Raw genomic sequence first — 19,440 nt, 5'->3', positions numbered from 1 at the left:
CCTTGACAAACCCTAAGATGTTGTCAGTGAGTGATAAGCCCCTAAAAACAAAAGCACTAGGCTCAGGGACTAACAGTTTATAACTTGCAAAGAAATTAACAAGCCATTCTCTCTTTAAAAGGAGGGCATATTGCTCTGCCTCGGTAGAATACTGGAGGTTCCAGTCAAGGCTAGCTATTTGGCTTGACCCCTGTAAAGTTCTGTGCCCCTGGGAATTGATAGCCGCTGGGCGCCTGGCGATCTTAAATGAAGGGTTGGACAGCTGCCCCTACGCTGTGTCGCTTTTAAAGCGGTAAGTGCAAGAATGGAATCCTAAATTCGGATCTTAATTTTCACTGCTATACACACTGCTGCACAGACAGGCATGTTTACAAAGGCAACCTCAGAGAGCGGACGAGCGCCCTGGATCTAAGGGGCCTGGCACTGGAAGCCAAGAAGGGATCAGAGGCAGAGCTCTAGCTGTATTTCCATACCCGTGAACGGGCACCGAGGCTCCCGCACGGCACACACCTGAGAACAAGCACCCGCCCCCAACCCCAGCAGGGGGATTGGGCTTCTTATTTTATTGCCCGCCTTGAAGGCGGGCATCCACATTTGTATGCTCTTGTTCCGCCTGCCTGTTTGGCTTGCTGATCACTCAGCGATAGGCGGGTGAGAGATCTTCCCTCCAGGCAAACATCCTGCCCCCCGGGGAAGGCCGGGGAGTGCGAGCTGGCCCCTGGCGGGGAGGATACAATGCCCTTTAACCACAGGCACCTATGCCTCAGGGGCGTGCGCGCAGAGGAGAGGCTGGGAGGCTGTTCCCTGGCAGGCCGGGCTGTCACATGGAGGGGGATCCAGCTGTCTCTCGTCCCCTATGCCCCTCTCTCTGGAGAGAAATGTGGGTTACAGCTTGAGCTGGCTGCGGACAGCGCTGTGAATAATAATCACAGACACACACACACACACACAGCGCCTTCCTCCCTCCAGCTCTCGGACTCCCCGTGTGGCCATCATGCTGCCAATAGGTGGGGCCACAAGCAGCTCCTTAGCCCCTTCCAGGGCAGCAGCAGCACCCTTAATTCCCCCCACCCCCCATAACTCCGCCACAGCGCTGGCCGAGGGAACGCCCCCCACCCGCCTCTGCTGCCCTCTCCGTGAAAACCGGGCCGGACCGGGCCCGGGGGAAAGAGTTCGAATTACGCCCCGCCACGCACCCCCCCCCCCGCCCCAGGATCGGAGACGGAGCAGAGGGAGGTGCGTCTGGACCCCGCGCCCCCGTCTGCACAGGAGCTGGCTCCGAATCCTTCCCGGAGAGGGCTTCGGCGGCCCCGGCTTGCAGCTGCTGCGGCGCCTCCTGCAGCCGGGCTAGCAGCGGCGCCGCTTACACTGGAGGGAAGCAAGGGTGAGCGGTGGGGCTCAACGGAACATCTTCCCCTTGCGCACACACAGAGAGCGAGCTGCTTTGCGAAACCCAGCAGCTCACGTTGCCAAACCACCTGTTCCGCCGAGGAGCCGCGGGGGTGGCTGGGGTTATTAGACTCCATCGGGGGGATACTTTGGGGTTCCCAGATAGGGCAAATTAGTGAGTCGCGGGGAAAGGTGTGTGTGTGTGGGGGGGGAGGATTCGTGCTAAGGACAAATACAAGGTGGGGGTGTGAACTCTCCCGCTACCCCTCCTTTCCTCCACCCCCCCAAAAAAACCTCCCCTCCAAGCCACTAGATACGAAACTCAAGGTTTAAATACACACTTCATCCATCAAGAACCATTTATAAAGAGCAACTGTAAAGAAACAAACAAAAAGGGTGGGGGGGGGAGAAGAAGAGCAAAGATCTTTATGGGAAGCAATGACAGGGAGGGTAAAAAAGGAGAGAAGGACAGAAGATGGCAAGAAGGACGAGAGACTGCAAAGACAGCAAGAATGGGAGAGAGAAGGTTGCAAAGGAGAGCTCGAAAAAAGTAACCGGCAAATGCAGCATCCCCCTTACCTATATGTATGATTGAATCTGCAATCGCCGGTTCCCAGGTTCGAGTCCAACAGACGACCACAACCAAAATGAGAGAGAAAACTTCCATGTCCTCCTGGGGCTTAAGGTTTTTGTTGTTGTCTTTAAAGAAAGAGCAGCAGATCTCTTTTTACAAGGAGGATAATGAAGGACAGCGCAGCAAGCCCAGGAGTTGGAGATGCCGAAACAGTGTTTAAATCCCGATTGCCTCTGTACAGCTTCTGAGGGGGGGAGAGCCCAGGGTTTGGGGCGCCCGTCTCCTTTGCGAGAGCCCCGCGTTACTTCGGGGGGCTTCTGGGCATCACGACCACAGCTGCTGTTAGTTCGGGCAGCGAATCCATCCAGCCCGGTTGCTTCTCTGGGCAGCAGTCGCCTCTCTTCGTCAGACCGTCTCCATCCTTCCGCAGGGTCCAGGGATCCGCTCAGTCCCGGCTCCTGCACAACAACTTCCAACCCACCACACACACACACACCGCGCGCGCACACACATACACACACACACACACACACAAAACCCTCTTGGCCCGGGAGCCCCAAACCCCGGGAGCCCGCAGCAAATAACTCGCCTTCAGTGAGGAAGGAGGAGGAGGAGCGGGGAATCAAGTAAAGAGGAAATCCCGGTTCTAGAAGCCAGATTCCTGCAGGAAAAGCCCCCCCAGGCCAAAAAACAAAGTGAACTTCAAGGTAATGCAGATAGTAATGCAGAGATTTTCCCCCACCCCCTGCTTAAAAATTGCTTCCCACAACTGGTGGAGAAATCTGCAAATCAAGCCCAGCGTGCTGGGTCTGTCGCGCAAGGTAGTGGTTGGACAGGGCAGGAGACAGAGAAGCAGTGCCTGGAGCAAAGCAGAGGGAAGCCGCTGATGGTCCGCAGGATGCTTTAGAGCTCGCTTTGCTGGTGGGATGCAGAGAGAGCTGGCAGCTCCAGCACCAGCCAGCACGTTGCCTAGAAATGGATCACCTGGGAGGAGGAGAGCGAGCGAGAAATAGTGTTATCAGCTAGAGAGAGGGAGAAAAAGCGGGGGGGGGGGGCTCCTCTCTAATAACCACCTCCTCCCCCTATCTGCAATACAAGGGAGAAGCAAAATAGAGCTCTCATCTTCCTTGAAATCTTCAGCCGGGACCGAGTGGAAGACAGGCAGGAGCGCATGCAGCCTAAAAATGCACCAGGGGAGGGGGAAAGACCTTTTGTGAAGTGCAATGTTCAGCCTTTAAAAGAAAAAAAAAATATCCACCCCATTTGTTTAACCTTGTAACTCTACCGCAGGTATCAAGTTCAAAGCTAGATGGACACGCCTGCTTTTCCAGTCTTTGACAACTGAGTCAGGGACATTGCTTGAAGGGGAGGGAGGGGAAAGAAAGAAAGAAAGAAAATCAGGGTCACCTGGTCGCAGAGGAATAATAATAATAATAAAAAGACCTAGAAAGCTATTTATATTATTTTAATTATCTACAATTTTGATTGAATACTCACAATTACTTTAAAAGTGAATTGCCCTCCCCGCACGGCAGGGCCAATGTAAAAGCCATGGGAAGCTTGCACTTATGTAGCACTTTTCATTCTCAAAGCATTGTAAAATTCTTAACTGTTTAATCCTCATCCACCCTTTGAGGTCAGTATGTATATTATCCCCATTTCACTGTTGGAAAACAATGGCACAGAGAGATCAAAACTTCTCTTGTGGGCATATTATTCCCCACATGCCCACTTCAGGGTTTCTTGCACTTTCCTTTGAATCGTGCTTATTGGCTCCTGTGGACTAGATGGAGAATTGTTCTGATCCAAGAGGATAAATTTTATGTTCAGCATAAGCAATTTATAGTACACAATGAGGAACCTGTGTGTAAGCTTCACTCCCACGCACAGCATTGCTCTATGAACACCCCTTCTGTGTCATTTCTAGACCTCTTCTTAGCAGAGACTTTTATAACAGATTGATATTTTTGGCAGAAGCTAGCTGAAGATCACCAGATTTACTCCATGTGTGACTTGTTCAGTTCTCTAATAGAGAATAGTTATTACTTTAAATTATGAGCTCACCTTCCCTGCACCCCATAGGCTTACTTATAGAAAGTAATCAAGGATTTAGCACAGGAAATAAAAATAAGTCCTTGACAAAAAAATCAAAGCGTTAGTGCATCTGCTAAGGAGTGAGATCATTTAAAATATGCAAGCAACTGTAGCTTTGCTTAGATCCATACTTCCACAGATGGTGATGTTCAGAAGATTTAGGGCAGATCCAAAGTGTATTGAAGTCAATGGCATTTGTTCCATCAACTTAAATGGGCTTTGAACAGGGTCCTTAGAGTATGGCAGTCATAAGTCAGTTGAAATTTTGAGATTCAAATGCAAGTAGAAAGTATGGAAATGAAAGAGGAAGAAGTTACTCCTCAAGAGTGAGCAAACTATCTCACAGAATACCATTTGTATGTTACGGGCACTCCAAGCCCAGGACAGAACACATTAGATAGACTTGCTTTGTCAACAATAACAAAAAAGGTTTTTATTGTATATGGCAGTTGACACACAGCATAAACGAATGTATTGGGCATTGACTTAACTCGTAATAAATCAGAGAGACTTTAGAAACTACTTTCCTCATTATTACTTCCCCACAAAAGAACAAAGTTCATAAGAAATGTTAATTTGCTTCAGAGGGGGTACATATAAGAGCAGTACTCTTTAATTATGTACTGTGCACAGTAGGCAGAGTACGAAATGTAATGAAAATCTTTGAAAAATTCATTTTAATGTGTACTTTAGGTAACGTTAAGAATTCTTGTGCCTTATCTAGAAGTCAGCTGTCCTCACTCATTGCTTAAACATCTAGTAAATCTATCCTACATTAACCACACTAAGGGCAACTTCCATTCAAGGTTGTGGTCCCGATTTAGTAAGGCAGGAGGCATAGCTTGTAGATCAACGACTCATTAGATTCTTGGCAGTATGACTCATTTTATAAACTTGTAATAAGAGAGTAATAAAGTTAATTTTTGAATGCTGATGTGAGAAAGTCACACGGCATACTTCCTGATAATTTGGGAGGAGAAAATCATGGGTTGAGTTTATTCGAATTAGCTTTTGAACAAGCTTTAGTGAATTATAAAAAACCATTATTGAATTAAAATGCATTCCTATAAAGCATAAGAATCAGGGCTAAACCTTTCTGAACTAAGAAACACTATCACCTACATATGTAGATTGAACTATATTGTACTGGAGGACTGTTTCCTATAAAATATATTTGTCAGAGGATACGTAATGTACATACACCAAGCATTTATAGAAAGTAAGTTTTAAGTTCATTTTGAAGTAGGAGACTCATCCTGTGACCATGAAATTTTGTCTAGATTTTAAGTACAAATTGTTTAAATAGATGTAATCGCATTATTTTATGGATGCTGCTGCAGTAACGTGAAAATTGCTCATTGCAATGCTATTAATTTGCTTCAGTTCAGACTCAGTCAGGGTCTAATCCAAGCCTAACAAAAAGTCAATCGGCGCCCATTGACTTGACTTTGAACCAGGCATACATCTGTGTGGCTGAAGCATACTGTTTCTACATTAGACTTTTTGCCTCTATATTTCCCATTGTTGCTACTACCACATCAGCTCCATTGCTACCATCGATGGTGGGAGCACTAGCATAGACAAATGACAGCATTAAAACAAACCCACCGTGTCATCCTGTCCTGCTCAGCAAGGATCTAGATAGATCACACAACAGTTAATACCCTGGCAGTTAGCAATGGCCTGGTTACTCTAGCGCTCCCAACTATTACTACTGCTGGTGGAACAAAGATAGGAATGTTTTGTCAAAACTAATGTAGGCAAGACATTGGAGGCAAACTCCATCAATTTTTTCCAACTCTCTCCTCTAAGCCTGCAAGTGACTTGCTTCGGCTTTATTTAATATACAAGCAGTAACCTTTCAAAAAAATCTGGAGATCTAGTCGGGTCAGTTGCTCCATGCATCTGGATCTTTGTGCCTGCACGAAAAGCCACTGAAGTCAGTGGGACCTCATGCAGGAACAAGGGTCTAACCATGCAGAATACTTAGTCAATTAGATCCTGACTGTCTATCACATGCACACTGTTTGGTCTCATATTGGCCTAATTCTGAGCTCTACCAGTTTCTGCAGTAACTGAAGAACTAAACATAGCACTGAAACAAATCATTTATAACCCTCTGTTGGCTCATGTTAGAAGGTAATTAGAATACTGGAACATTATAATGAAAGTTCTGAATTACATAGTAAACATTAACATTTGCATAAATGAAGAGTAATTTAAACGTTATTTCTGCAGTAGATTTTATATTTCATAATGTTTGTTAATGAACTGCACACAGCTAGAACATAGGATTTATCCATCCTAGATTAGTCCATCTGCTCTTACATCCAGCCTCTGGCAGCGTCCAGTATATAATGCTTCAGAGGAAGGCAAAAACATAATGCACCGAGCCAACTGAGCAATGCTATACTCAGCGGGAGAGCATATTCCTTCCTGACCTGAACAAGACACCAGCTTGATATTCAGTTAGCCGGGTTTTTTTTAATCATAGCTTGCATAGTTACAAATCTTAACCATCATGAAGTTACCGTTTTGTTTAAAAAAAAAAATAGATGACAATGTTTAATTCAATTACCTTCTGTGGCAATGAATTCCAACATTCCCCTGGCTATGAAAAACAATATTTCCTTTGCACCAAAATTCAGAATGTACTGCCCTTTATATCAAAGAGTAGCTCAATAGTCTCGTATTATGGGGCAGGGTTAATAAGATCTGATCAATCCTGAAAGGGAACTATCAATCACACATGCACAACAGGCATATCCAAATGGTTATTGATGCCATCTGAACATGGGAGAGTTGCAAGAAGGACCCACCAACAATTGTTAAAGATTAGCTTCTATTTCTAGACTTTTAATATAATTTGTTTTCATTTTTCAGTGAGGCCTCTTCTTTTTGGACTCCTTGAAAATCTTTTAAATGGAAATACCTGACAAAAATACAAACAGTCACAGAATTACTGTTAATTTTCCCTGTCTACACAGGAAAATGGGCTTGTTTTCATATTCATCCAACATTGTAACAGGATTTGTCACAATATAGTAATGTTACGGATAAAGCCACAATCTCTTAACATTTGCGACATTACATGCCTCACAAACTAAAGGTAACAAATGTTTAATTGGATAGACATAGGCAGACACTTGCAAAGCCACATTTCAATGGAGTTCCAGGCAAGTGCAGCATCCTGCCTACGCAAATCCCATTTAGGATTTAGAACTGAATCCTCATTTCAGTGACAGGAGCTAGAGATTAATTCCTCTTAAATATACTATTATTTAATTGCTACAATATTTAAACATTGTTCATATGTGATTTTTAAGAGTTCAAATAACTTCAAAGCCTGTTGCACTGAAGACTATTCATCCAAACTTTTGACAGTAAAACAAATATGAAAAGCCTCACAAATTTACCACAATATTGTTAACTGAACAGCGTATCAATCTGCACACCATAGAACATTTCCAGTCTTACAGGCTTTACATTCAATTGACCAGAAAGTCCCCTCACATCCCTTTCTTTTTTAAGATGTCTACAGTGCTTGCAAAAGGTTTCTGATTGACAGTCCTGGAAATGAAGTTCTGTCCATAGAATATAATGCCGCAAGTGCACACTGCTCCGCCTGTGTCTCTGCATCCTGACTTAAAGGGGAAACTGCTAGATGTGAGATTAGTTTAGTTTCCATGTCGTCAGTCAGTCTTTGGTCTGTCTGGTATTGCTTCAAACAAGGGGTCCAACTGGAAGGGTTTTAGTTAAGGGAACATTTGTTCACTAGCCAATAGATTTCAGAGACCACTAAATAACTTCTCAACTTATAACTTCAGTCCAGAACGGATTCCAAGGCAACAGGCTCTGTATTGTGAGAGATAGTTTGGATTAATAGTCAAAGGAGTAGGATGCAGGAGTTTCTGCACTCTAACAGTGCCTCAGACATTGACTCCATCTTGGCTCTGAACAAAACAAACACCGTCTCTGTGCCTCTGTCATCCCACCTGTATAAAGCGAATATTTACTTTTCTGAAAGGAATACTATGAGGACCAATTAGTTCATTTTTAAGAATGCACTGATGATGGTAAATGCTATCAGAAATGCTAAGTATTATATCCCATGGTCAATCTCTCAAGTCATCCTGTCCCTAACTAACCTAGAAGTGTGAATGCATACGAATGGATAGAGAATTCCTTTGATGTTTATGCAAGTGAACACAAAATGGGTATTTATATGTTTTACTGAATTTCCTTCAGAATACATCTGATTACCTCTAAAACCTTATCCTAAAGGTAAACACACGAGACCATCACCATGCGTCATTTACCTTGTATTCTCTGAAAATAAGTGAGACGCACAGCAAAAAAATTGCAAAGCATTTTGCTTTTTCTAATACATTCTTATTGAGTTTACTTGAGAGCTTATGCCTCATCCTTTAGCCTCACTGAACCTGGAAAGTGATTATGGAGTAAAATCAACCCTTAAAGCAACCAGTATTATCAGAGTGAATTAACAGGGCCTGCTGCTGAAGTGGATTTATTTTGCCTCACTTTAAGCTCCAATGTCACAGATCTCCCATGTTGCCTGAACCATCCTTGTACACAATTTACTTATAAACTTTTGAGCTACTGGAGAGTGCTGTCAGAGCCTAGTGCCAGTGAGATTTCCCTGGCCTGATCTAAACAAAACAAACAAACAAAAACTACAGAAAAAAACCCCCCAAAAACACAAATATCTGAGTCATGTTACTGAAAGTTGTATATTTTGCTGGCAGAGGGGACATTTAGGGTAAACAACCTGCTTTCAGGGACCTGTGTACCTTCATCACTGCATACTTTAGAGAACCTGTGATAGATTTTATAAGACACACAGGCTACAAAAGCAAATATATAGGGCAAAAAGAAAAGGAGTACTTGTGATACCTTAGAGACTAACAATTTATTTGAGCATAAGTTAGTCTCTAAGGTGCCACAAGTACTCCTTTTCTTTTCGCGGATACGGACTAACACGGCTGCTACTCTGAAACCTGCCAAAATATAGGGCTAAATATCATGTTTGCCATCTGACTCAAGAAAGAAGTGGCACACCCCAGGAGCAGACGAGGGAATGAATGGTGATTCTTACACCCCCTTGCTCTGGATGTGGGTTGAGTATGTTACCTCACTGCTTTTCACGGAGCAGCTTGTTACTTCTTATGTGCCCAGCTAGGTACCCTGGCCAGTGAATGAGTGAGGCAGAACCAAAGCTCATGCCACTGCCTACTCTTCTCTTGCCTTGCATCCTTCCTTACCACCTGGACTCCCCCTTCTCTCCCCCCCCCCACCCCCTTCTGGAGCATAGCCAGCTCCGACACTTCCTTACCTTTTGGAGATTCACTTCCTCTCCTATAGATTTCCCCTGGGGTCCATCTCCCAAAAGTCTCTCACCTTTCCCTCCATTGCTTCCCCTTGGTTCACTCATCCCCCTCTGGCTCTATGCTGTGGATTTTTAAAAGGTGTTTTAGTCATTGCACTGCTCAGCATTTCAATGCTTACCTGACCGAGGAGCCTATGTCCGACTGACTTTCAGAGAAACTTAGGCTCCTAAGTTATGCATTCCAATGCTGAATGGAGCAACACCTAAAGTATCTTTGCACATCTGTAGGCCTAATTGCCTCCAAGGTAACAAGGAGGCAGCATCCCCTGTTGCCTCTTGATAACAATAGCCCTGAGAGGCCACTTCCCTTGTATCTGGAGGATCCAGGATTACGGTTGTTGCCTTCTAGTTGGGCAAAAACTAAGGTCCTTTTATACAGAGCCATGACCTTTTATATTGAAGGAAAAAAGGAACCTTCCTACTAGTGATTGGTGAAGGGCATGTGTAGGCACTGCAATTTGCAGAAGGGCAAGTGAATTGGACCCTGTTTACCAGATAGTGAAGGAGGGGAAATGTAAAAGGGACCAGGAGAAGAAAGTGAAGAATTGGCTCTAGGAACATAAAGGGTTACAGTACAGTGGGATCAGGGAACATGGCAATCCTGTTCTGAACAGTTCTCGATGTGGCCCTTTAGTGACACATGACTGAAGGGATAAAATGGGAGTGGAGAGGAGGTTTAAGGGGAGAGGAAGTGGTCAAGGTGAAGCAAACCATTTTCATGGTGATTCTTCTAACCTGATTTTGCCTCTCTCATAGTTGCTGAGAGGAGAGATGGGGAGCAGTTATACTCCTGGCTGAGACTGTGAAGATTTAAAAAGAGAAAAGCCAGTCAGAAGGAATTAAACCAGAAACTCCACGCCTTGACCATTTATCATCATCCAAGAACCAGAATGAACTTACTCTTTACCTCTTCCACTGTCTTTCATAGTAATCAGATTGACTCAGGGGAGAAAAACAAACAGACATTCAGCGTATGGCTAACTGATTCTAAAAAATGAAAACTAAATTACATATTTTATTTTTTGTCTGGGATGGGTGGCATGGGATCAGGAACAGTGTTATTTTCTTCGAGAATAAAATCAAACATGAGAATCTGATGCTTATGAAAGTGAAAGATTAGTAGCACAGGTTACAATCAGCCAGCACATGCAGGAGCTGTACACGTTTTCCCACCACTATTACATGTAGTATTACAGTGGCACATAGCGGCCCCAAATGTTGGAACGTCACAGTGCTAAGTACTGTACAAAACACACAGTGGGACAATCCCTGCCACAGTCTAAATAGACAAGAGAAACAGGGTAAGAAGGGAAAGACACAAAGTGGAGTAACTTGCCCAAAGTGACACAACAGGGGAGTGGTAAATCCGGAAAAAGAACCAACTTCTCCTGGGTTAATTCCAGGCCACTGCCTACCCACTAAACACTGCCCTTACTAATGCACTTGTGTGAGTGCTCCTTGACCTTTCTTGAGCGGAGACTTTCACAATTGCAAAGCTACAGAACCAAGACAGAATGTGAGCCCACTAGTTTTCACCTGTTAGCATTAAGGTTTAATACCAGAACACCTGAGGTGTATACTCAAGTATTTTAAAACATAAGCCCAAGGTCTGTGCCCTTTTCTGTATTCCCCAAAATCTTTTCAATATAGTATAGCATTACCCATGTTCTCCCCACTGACTATGAACATGGTGGTGTTAGAGTGATCACTACAGGATTCTTTTAGCCACCATGAAATCCAGAATCAAAGAAATCTGGATCAGAATAAGACATACGAGGGAAAGGTGACTGACAAATGCAGCTGATTCTCATATATAGGGCTTTTATACCATGACCTCTGTTGCCCTACGCATGAAGAATGAAATAATTATCTTTTCTGGCCCATGTTAATTGGTTATTAGTATTCCTAAAAAACTAGAAAAATGAGAAAGTGTTCATTTGCTCCCTTCATTTAAGGGGGAAATGTGCTTCTAAACCATGTTGCCTATAATCAGTTGTTATGTGCATGTTTTAAAGTTGTGTTTTTAGTAACAAGAACCCCCATCCCCCGCTGTTCCCCCCTGAAAAATAGTTTATGACTATAGCTGGGATAACCTACTTCAAATTTCCTGCTTTGATGCATTAAACATAATTTCTTGCTCACTGTTTTCCATCATGACAAACAGCATCGTTATAGTTGACATTTACCTTATTTCACAGTATTTCTGTCATAAATTAAGAAAGAACCATTAGATCAGATGACATGACAGGGAAGAAGGCACCTAACTAACATGATAAATTATTTGTAGTGTTTTAAGATAATTCAATTTTGCCTGTAAAGTACCTGAAATTAAAATAAAGAACCTATTTTTTTCTCAGCTAAAGCTGGATTTCAGAGCTACTTTTCCACTTACCATCTATGCTGTATAGCCACCTCAAAAGGCTTATAAAGGCCACGCAGCTCAAACTGTTACACTATATATATATATAAAAAAAATCAGATTGATATGAAAAAGTTTAAGATTCACGAGACAACATGCAATTCTAACAAAACTTTACCCATAACCACTTTCCCGTCCACCCCCACATTATCTTCTGATTATGACCTACTTTTCCTTCATGTCTACTTACTTGATTTGGAATTAACAAGAAGTAAATTTTGAAAAAAAAAAAATACTGCATTTTCTGTTTTTACTCGGTTAAAGCTTACTCCACAGTGACAAAGTCACACTGATAATATGCAATTATTTCTATTTGTGTGACTACAAAAATCTATTTTGTTTAATTTTCTAGAATCTGTATCTGTACTATGCCCATCACACAAACATAATCCAAACTGGCTTCCAGGTTGCATGATTGTTATTGCTACCGGTATCATCCTTTAAACTCTTCCTGCTCACCCTCTTTAATCTTTTAGTCTCCAGGTTATGTGTTTTTGTGTGGTCTTAACATCACATAAAATTACGTGGTCAGTGTACTTTAAAAGTGAGCAATGGAATATAAAAATCTTTCCCACCATCTGCACTTTGAGTGGAACACGGAGAGCAACCTTATCATAGGGGACTGTGGCGTATCACCCCAATATATTATCCTTCCTATTTCAGCCTCATGGTGTATTCTGTATGACAAAGGTGTAGCTATACTTAAAATCCTTAACTTGACTAAGTGCTGAAAGGACACAATCAACATTTCAATATCCCAGCAATTAATAAGAATATAACTTCAAAGGATCATTCCAAAAAAATCTCATTTTAAAATTAATAAAAGCAAACTATTGTCAATAAACTTTGTGGGTGACAAGATTCTGAACAATTATAAGACATTTATCTGCAAAATGAGCTGCAGATCTCATCACTGTACAGCACTTACACTGGTCATTTGGCAGTGGAAAAAGAGGGGCTCACTAAGTAAGCAAAAATGCATGTCAACACATGTATCACATTGTGAGAATAGCAAAACTTGAAAGCTTTGTGAGACCTAGGGCCAAAGTCCAAGTGCTTCTTAGCACCTGAAAAGTACTCTTCTTACACTGTTTAGAGAACTTTTAAACAAAGTATAAAATATTCTCACAGATATAGGAGGTTGCCAGCAAATTATTCTTGTGATTAAGCATTTGTGTGAACACAATTACGTTTGAATCCCAGTGGACATATTTTGGGGGCGCAGTGAACAGGGCACCTCTTGAAATCTTTAATCCATTTGGCCCTAAATGTCTTTGGCCCATGTCTAATGTTATAACAATGCTTTTCTACAGCATCTTTCATCTGAGCATCAGAAAGTGCTCCAAGAACCCTGAGTTATGCCTCACTATACCTCTAAGGGGAGAACATAGTTATTCCCCATCCCCTCCCATTTGGCGTGTGAGGACATTGAAGTAAATGTAGGTCAAGGGAATAGTTTCTGAACCCCTGAAATATATTAAGTAACACTTTAGTCCTTGGGTAATCACAGGGAAATAAATGGGAGTTCTTGAGATGCTAAATGCTGCTGAATGCGATAAGATAGCAGAATACAGTCCTAAGTGACTATGAGTTAGTACAGACCCAGATTCTGAGGTTCTAGTCTCTCAAAAACATATTCCATCTTTAACTATAGCAGAACACCTTAAGAAAAAAATATTGCATTAAATCATATTAAAACATTTTCAACCCAGCAACGTCTTGGCTGCAGTTGCAAAGCAGCCAATTAGCTCAGGATTTATCGTTTGTCAGGATTTAACACACACAAACATGCCCCAAATGCAATTTAATCACTAAGTGTCTGCAGGATCAGGGCCTACCGCAAGTACCTAACTTTATGCATATGAGTAATCTCATTTAAGTTGATAAAAATTGCTCATGAGCAGTCAGTTAAGTACATGAAAGTATCTTTGTAGGATGCGGCCCATCTATTGCTATTGATTTTATATGAAGTCCCTGGTAGGACTTCATGGAGTTTTTCCCTTTTCAGGGTCAAAACTGATTAGGACAAGAGTTTTTTTGGAATGAGGGTCTTTTTGGTTAGAAGGGGCTTAAGGCTTAGAACAGGGTGTCAGTGTTTAACTAGTTCGGAACTTCACAAACACACCAGGAAAAACATCTTTATCAACTCTGGGCAGAACTCCTAGGCCCAGTTTAGAGTCATGCTAATTAGAGAGAAGAGTCTGGTTTCAAGCTATCCCTGAGAAGGAGGTGGCAGCTGTGCATTCACAAAGGAGAGTGACCCTTATAAAAGTCTACCAAATTTGGATACAAAACTTTAGTCAGCTCATCAAAAGCATTACACATGTAGAGAAACAACGTTAAGCTGCAGGAAAAAAAATGAACAAAATCAGTTAAGGAACTAAACAACAACAAGCCTAATCAAGTTTCTTCTTTTATCAAGGTATGTGTAAAATGAGAACTATTTCAGTATAAAGATAAAAATTTTAATAGAATGGATGTGAGAGCTGGAATTATCCCAGCCCTTCTAGAATCATATGTACCAGATGACCCCATTCTACTCATTAGAAAATGGGATCTATCTTTTTTTAAAAAGTGGGATCTGGGAGGACTTGTCAAATAAACAGCAAGAAACAGGAAAAAGTTTCATATCTGAAGGGTAATTTCAGAATATCTGACTTAAAGAAAAAATCCCCCAGAAAACAGGAAAATGAACTACAATGTAGTACTTTTTATTCCCCCCCCCAAAAAAAAATTGGGGACCAAGTACACAAGCATAAAGAATGGAGGTGTTCCCTATTTAATAATGGACTGCAATTCAGCACAATTAGCGAGTGCCTCTATTTTAACCAGTGAAAGTCAGAATCCAGTATACTGTTAAACAGTATCTGTTGTGGGATGCTAAGTGTAAATCCATTGTTAAAATCAGAGAGAAAGATAATTCTTGTTTCTTGGAGACTCCAACAGTCAATGCGTAAATTCCATTTCTGTTTCAGTAAAGGTAAGTGTTTAATTAAATGCCATTGTGCATCCACAAAAAACTTTTAGGGATCTTTGCCAGCTGGGGACACTGACCATTTATCTTTCACTGAAAAGTAAACAACACGTTAGGTTAGACAACAGAGTCTCTTTAAGCCACAATCTTGCATGAGTGGACCCTAGCATCTGCATGGAAGCCCACTGACAAGTTACGGAGCTCCCCTGTGCATGAGCAGCTGCTTTTACCCACACAGATTTGATATCAGGATTTGGGCCTTAGGCAGCTATCAAGTCCAAAAGGAAGGCAATTTTCTGTGTCATTTAAGCATCAGAAAGCTTCATAAGCCAACTGAAAATCCAGATGAGTTTCTTTCTGTTTGCCTAACATGAATTGTGAATAGGTGTTCTGAAAATGAGCACCCCATCTCTGAATAGTTCTATCACAGAGAGAAACCCTGTCCCACTCTCACGATGGAATCATGATGCCATATAAAGAATCAGTGTACATTAAATAGGTGTGCATTACACAAAATTACAAACTACAGATCAACAGGCTTCCACACAGCTCCTGTGCAAATTTGTCCCCTTTATTTACTAGGGACCACATCCTGTCTATAACTTTATACAGCACTCACAGATGTCTAGTAGCTGAATAATATACTATATGTAGGCCTTGTCTGAAAAAAAATAGAAACCCATTTTCACAAATCACCACTGACACTTTCTTTCACAATGGAAAAAAAAAGGAAAAAGGAGTTGGAAAAATCCCTATCCCCAGAAGGCCTTTTTAACATTGCCCCCAATTTTCTTGAGATTTTTCAAAAACGTTGATCAAAAATTATCAAAAAACATATGAAAAATTTTCACTTTTCTCAAAATTCTCCTTTCCCACCCCCAATCAAAAACAAAAAACACACCCTTTGATTCAATTTTCAACCTTCTGAATCTCTGAATAGACATTACACCCAAGCATCCTCAGGTTAAAAAAGATTTTTCTTCTCTTTTATGGGGTGTGTGGTTTACCTCTCATCCTGTAGGATGTGCAAGGAAACCCCACTCAATGTTGCTACTGTTGTAGTGGCATTCAAAGTGGCATGGGGGCTTTCCCTTCCTTTTCCCCAGCTCACTGTTTGGAAGGGAGAAGTCTTGATTTTATGAGGCTTCTCCCTCCCTCAGCTGAGGATGCTAGCCAAGAAGTTTCTTTTCTGGACAGTCACTTTAAGTTCCCTCCTTGCTGCCTGTTACTTCAGCCGGGGAAGAACCTGCCTGGACATCAGCCATCAGCCTATTCATGCCACTTGGGAAGGCTGTAATTACCGATGTTGCACCTTTCTTAATTCCCCTACTTAACTTCTATGGAAGACCACAGTGCTGAACGTACAGTCCATGACCTGAGGAAGTTACAGTTCAGAAGTCTGATGTGAAGTCTATAGAAGACAATGGAAAGATTCCCATTGATGCCCATGGGCTTGGAGCAGGCCATCAGTTCACTAATGACATCAACACCAGAGAGACAACTTTGTACAAGGAGGGGAGACATACGCAATACCACGTAGCTCATTTTGCATGTTATACACCATGTTTCTTTAAACAAAGAAAGTATTAAATGAAAGGTTGGCATAGGTGAGTGAGCCACGGACACTGGGATTGTGAAATGTGGTGGATTTTAAGGAGGCATTTGAAGGAGCAAAGGGATGCAGCATCACCACAGTACCAGGGAAGACATCAGGCAGAGCGTGTAACCAGGGTACTTATGCAAGGAGGCGGCCAGGGGAACAATCCATGGAAGGGTGCTCTGTGGTAGCAAAGTTCCAGGAAATCCCTCTTACAGTCCTTAGACTTTCAGAAGTTTGCCCTTCCCATACCAGAAGAAGAAGTCAGAAGGCCCATCCCCCAAGCCTGAAGAAATTCCTAGGCAGCCCCAGGAGGCTGGTACTGCACCCATGGACATCTTGTGCCCCAACACCAACTCTGTCCCTAGCACATCCCCCCATTACAATGGCAGTGAGAATATCGTGGCTGCAGCTTTTCTTGGAACACCTGGGGGAATGCTCCACGAAAAACAAAATCTGAGGCTCTATCAACTTATCTGGGTCATCTCCAAGGAGACAGGGAGTTGGGGGATAAAGTGCATCACCAAGCATGCCCCAGTCCACCTGTCAGGCTATGCAGTTGTCACCTGCAGTCAGAGTAGTCTTGAGGGAAGGAGAGAGAGAACAGTGCTGTGGCAGTAGCTAATCTTCACCACCTACTGTGTAATAAGAAGGTGAACAGTACAGGGATGGTCCCCTCTGTGTATTGTTCTTGGATGACGTCGGCCATTGTGAGGCCATGTTTACAGATTCTAGAGCTAGTAGCTAGAATATTCTTACTGAGTGTACACATAAAGTACTGAAATTAGGTACTTTGTTTCATTGTGTGTTGAGTACAGTTGATTCAAAAACGCTCAAGTAAAAAAAATAGTTATAGTAACTACTAGTACAGAAGAGATGTCAGGCAAGTCATTTTATCTAGCTATTTATATGGTTTGGATATGCAGCCTCATGCAACCAAAATAAATTTTTGGTGGGGGGACGGGAAAGCACTTTTCCAAAGCATGCATCTAGCAAAATCCTACTACTATCTGGTCACACAGTAATTTGCAAGAGAACTTAGACTATCACTTAGGCAATTCTTGCATGTCTAGTTTTCTGGCAAACTTTCATTTTGAAGATTTCTCATGTGCAGTTTTAGTAACACATGATTTCAGCTTTCGTGATGCACTCCTTATGTGAAAGATACCAGTCTTTCAAATAAATACCGTGTTATTCTAACACTGCCCTCTCAATGTATGCTCAATGTATTAAGATGTCTCTTAATGTAAAAAGTGGCATAGAACAAGCAATATGACTGCTTGATAGGCAAGAACTGATTTCAGTGGGCTCTCCTATAACATTTAGGAAAAAACTTTCAAATAGGAACACATGCTTTCAGATTACAGTATTTGCCTTCAAACATTTCATATTTCTCCACATCCTGGACCAGAGGTGGTTTGTTTTTGAGAGAGGGGTTTCTACAGATGATCTGAAAAAAAAAATATCGGCATACATTTACCTGCATTTAGGTGTGATTTTGAATACAAGCCCCTATTTGTGTATGCAGATATGTATTATTTTTGAGCACAGATACCAGAGTTCTTTTTAAAAACCCTCTGAACCAGGAAACATAAAAATATTGAAGTTTGTAAATCAAACACTCAAAAAATAAGGATGTTTCAACTGTGTTAATTAAGCCACAGAGCACAGCCAACATATTTTATGTTATACAATAGCTTTAATGTATTGATGTTTGTTATCAAGTATATTGACTGTGGAATATGACTGCATCAAAATGGTAGGAGCAACTGACTTGCAGAATTTTTTAATGTAAAAGTCATGTAGAAGCATGAGATGGGTCAGCAATAATGTTGCATGAATGGTATTCTGTTTGATTTTGAAATTCAGTTCCATGGACTTTTAAATAAAAACAAATCCTATATTTTTGGCACAGGTATCATACAACATCCGTTGTCCGTAAAATGGCTGATAAAAGCTTATAAGTTCCTTAAACTGGAACAGTTCATTTTGAGACTCTCAGCCAAGACCTCCTGAACCTGGCCTCCACAAGTTAAGTAAATGGAACATTTATTTAGAACATTTTAAATGAAAGAAGCCACTGTAAGGACAGGGGGCCCAAACCTACTCTCTTCATCAGCAGCAACAATTTCCTTAGAATCCCTTTGTAGTAATTACCAACAGTTTTGAATGATCCAAAGCCAGGAAGTTTTGATGATCTTACTGACACTTAAAAAAAAAAAATCAAGTACCCGGTGCACAGAAAGTTAATTTAGTTTGAAAGTTAAAGATTTGAATGTTTGCATTTGGAAAGTCTAAAATGTCTCCTTAGCCATTTTTTGTTAATCTTGTTGATTACCATAATTTTTTTTTTTTAAATTAAGACACTGGGTTAATTTTCTTAAGAGATTGCTTGCTTTAATAAGTATTAATGTGATTACAAAACAAGTTTGAAGTAGTTAGCTTAACCATTTGAGAGTTATTAGAAATTCTTAGCTCCTTGCTAGTTCAGCTATAGGAGTATTTACTAGCCCTTTTCTAGACCACTCATGGAAATAACTTAATACACAGTTCACCGTTGGATTGCACAATTAATTTGTACTAGTCAGCAGTAGGATAATGATTATCAGGAATCCTGGATTTGGGAGAGTGGCATGGTTTATGGGGCTTAGAGACAGGAAAACCCAAACTGATTTAGTCACTCTGAAAGGCAGTGTTGGGGCAGAGGCTAAGATGGAAAGAGTTGCTGAGATGATAGTTTGGGGTTATCTAGGCTGGTATTCAGGGCCACAGCAAACTGCATGGGAATCTGACCACCACCTAGGTGAGATTTCCGTTCTTGGTCTCCTCTTTTCCATCTGCTGTCCGTCTCCTTCTCCCTCCCCCTCTTGAAGTTTGCACCGTGGCAGATTTGTCTGCTGAATTTAAATTCAGCAGATTCAGCTGTGTGCACATATTTGTTATGGTTAAAAAGTTATAAAACATTCCCAATATGTAAATGATATTG

The 19,440-nt window shown here is 41.8% G+C and overlaps 1 protein-coding gene and 1 long non-coding RNA gene across 3 annotated transcripts in view; one reads left to right on the top strand and one right to left on the bottom strand.

The window, feature by feature from the left end:
- The window catches only part of GRID2 (glutamate ionotropic receptor delta type subunit 2), a 1,039,989-nt gene extending 1,036,910 nt beyond the window's left edge, over positions 1-3,079 (bottom strand). The window contains exon 1 of one of the 2 annotated variants that reach the window (XM_048847025.2): positions 1,969-3,079. Coding sequence is in view for 1 of the 2 variants with exons in the window: in XM_048847024.2 (XP_048702981.1) it covers positions 1,969-2,056 (88 nt within the window). In the remaining variant the exon portion in view is untranslated. The remainder of the gene's footprint in view (positions 1-1,968) is intronic. The other variant, XM_048847024.2, reaches the window with a different exon arrangement.
- Positions 158-10,561, top strand: LOC125635388 (uncharacterized). Its single transcript, XR_007356249.2, has 2 exons — positions 158-292; positions 10,221-10,561. It is a non-coding gene; the product is annotated as an uncharacterized LOC125635388 (long non-coding RNA).
- Positions 10,562-19,440: the final 8,879 nt, after the last annotated feature.

This window comes from Caretta caretta, chromosome 4, assembly GCF_965140235.1.
Source record: "Caretta caretta isolate rCarCar2 chromosome 4, rCarCar1.hap1, whole genome shotgun sequence".
Classification (NCBI taxonomy): Eukaryota; Metazoa; Chordata; order Testudines; family Cheloniidae; genus Caretta; species Caretta caretta.
Note: the sequence above shows the minus strand (reverse complement) of the source record. Positions and strands in the feature narration are given on the sequence as shown.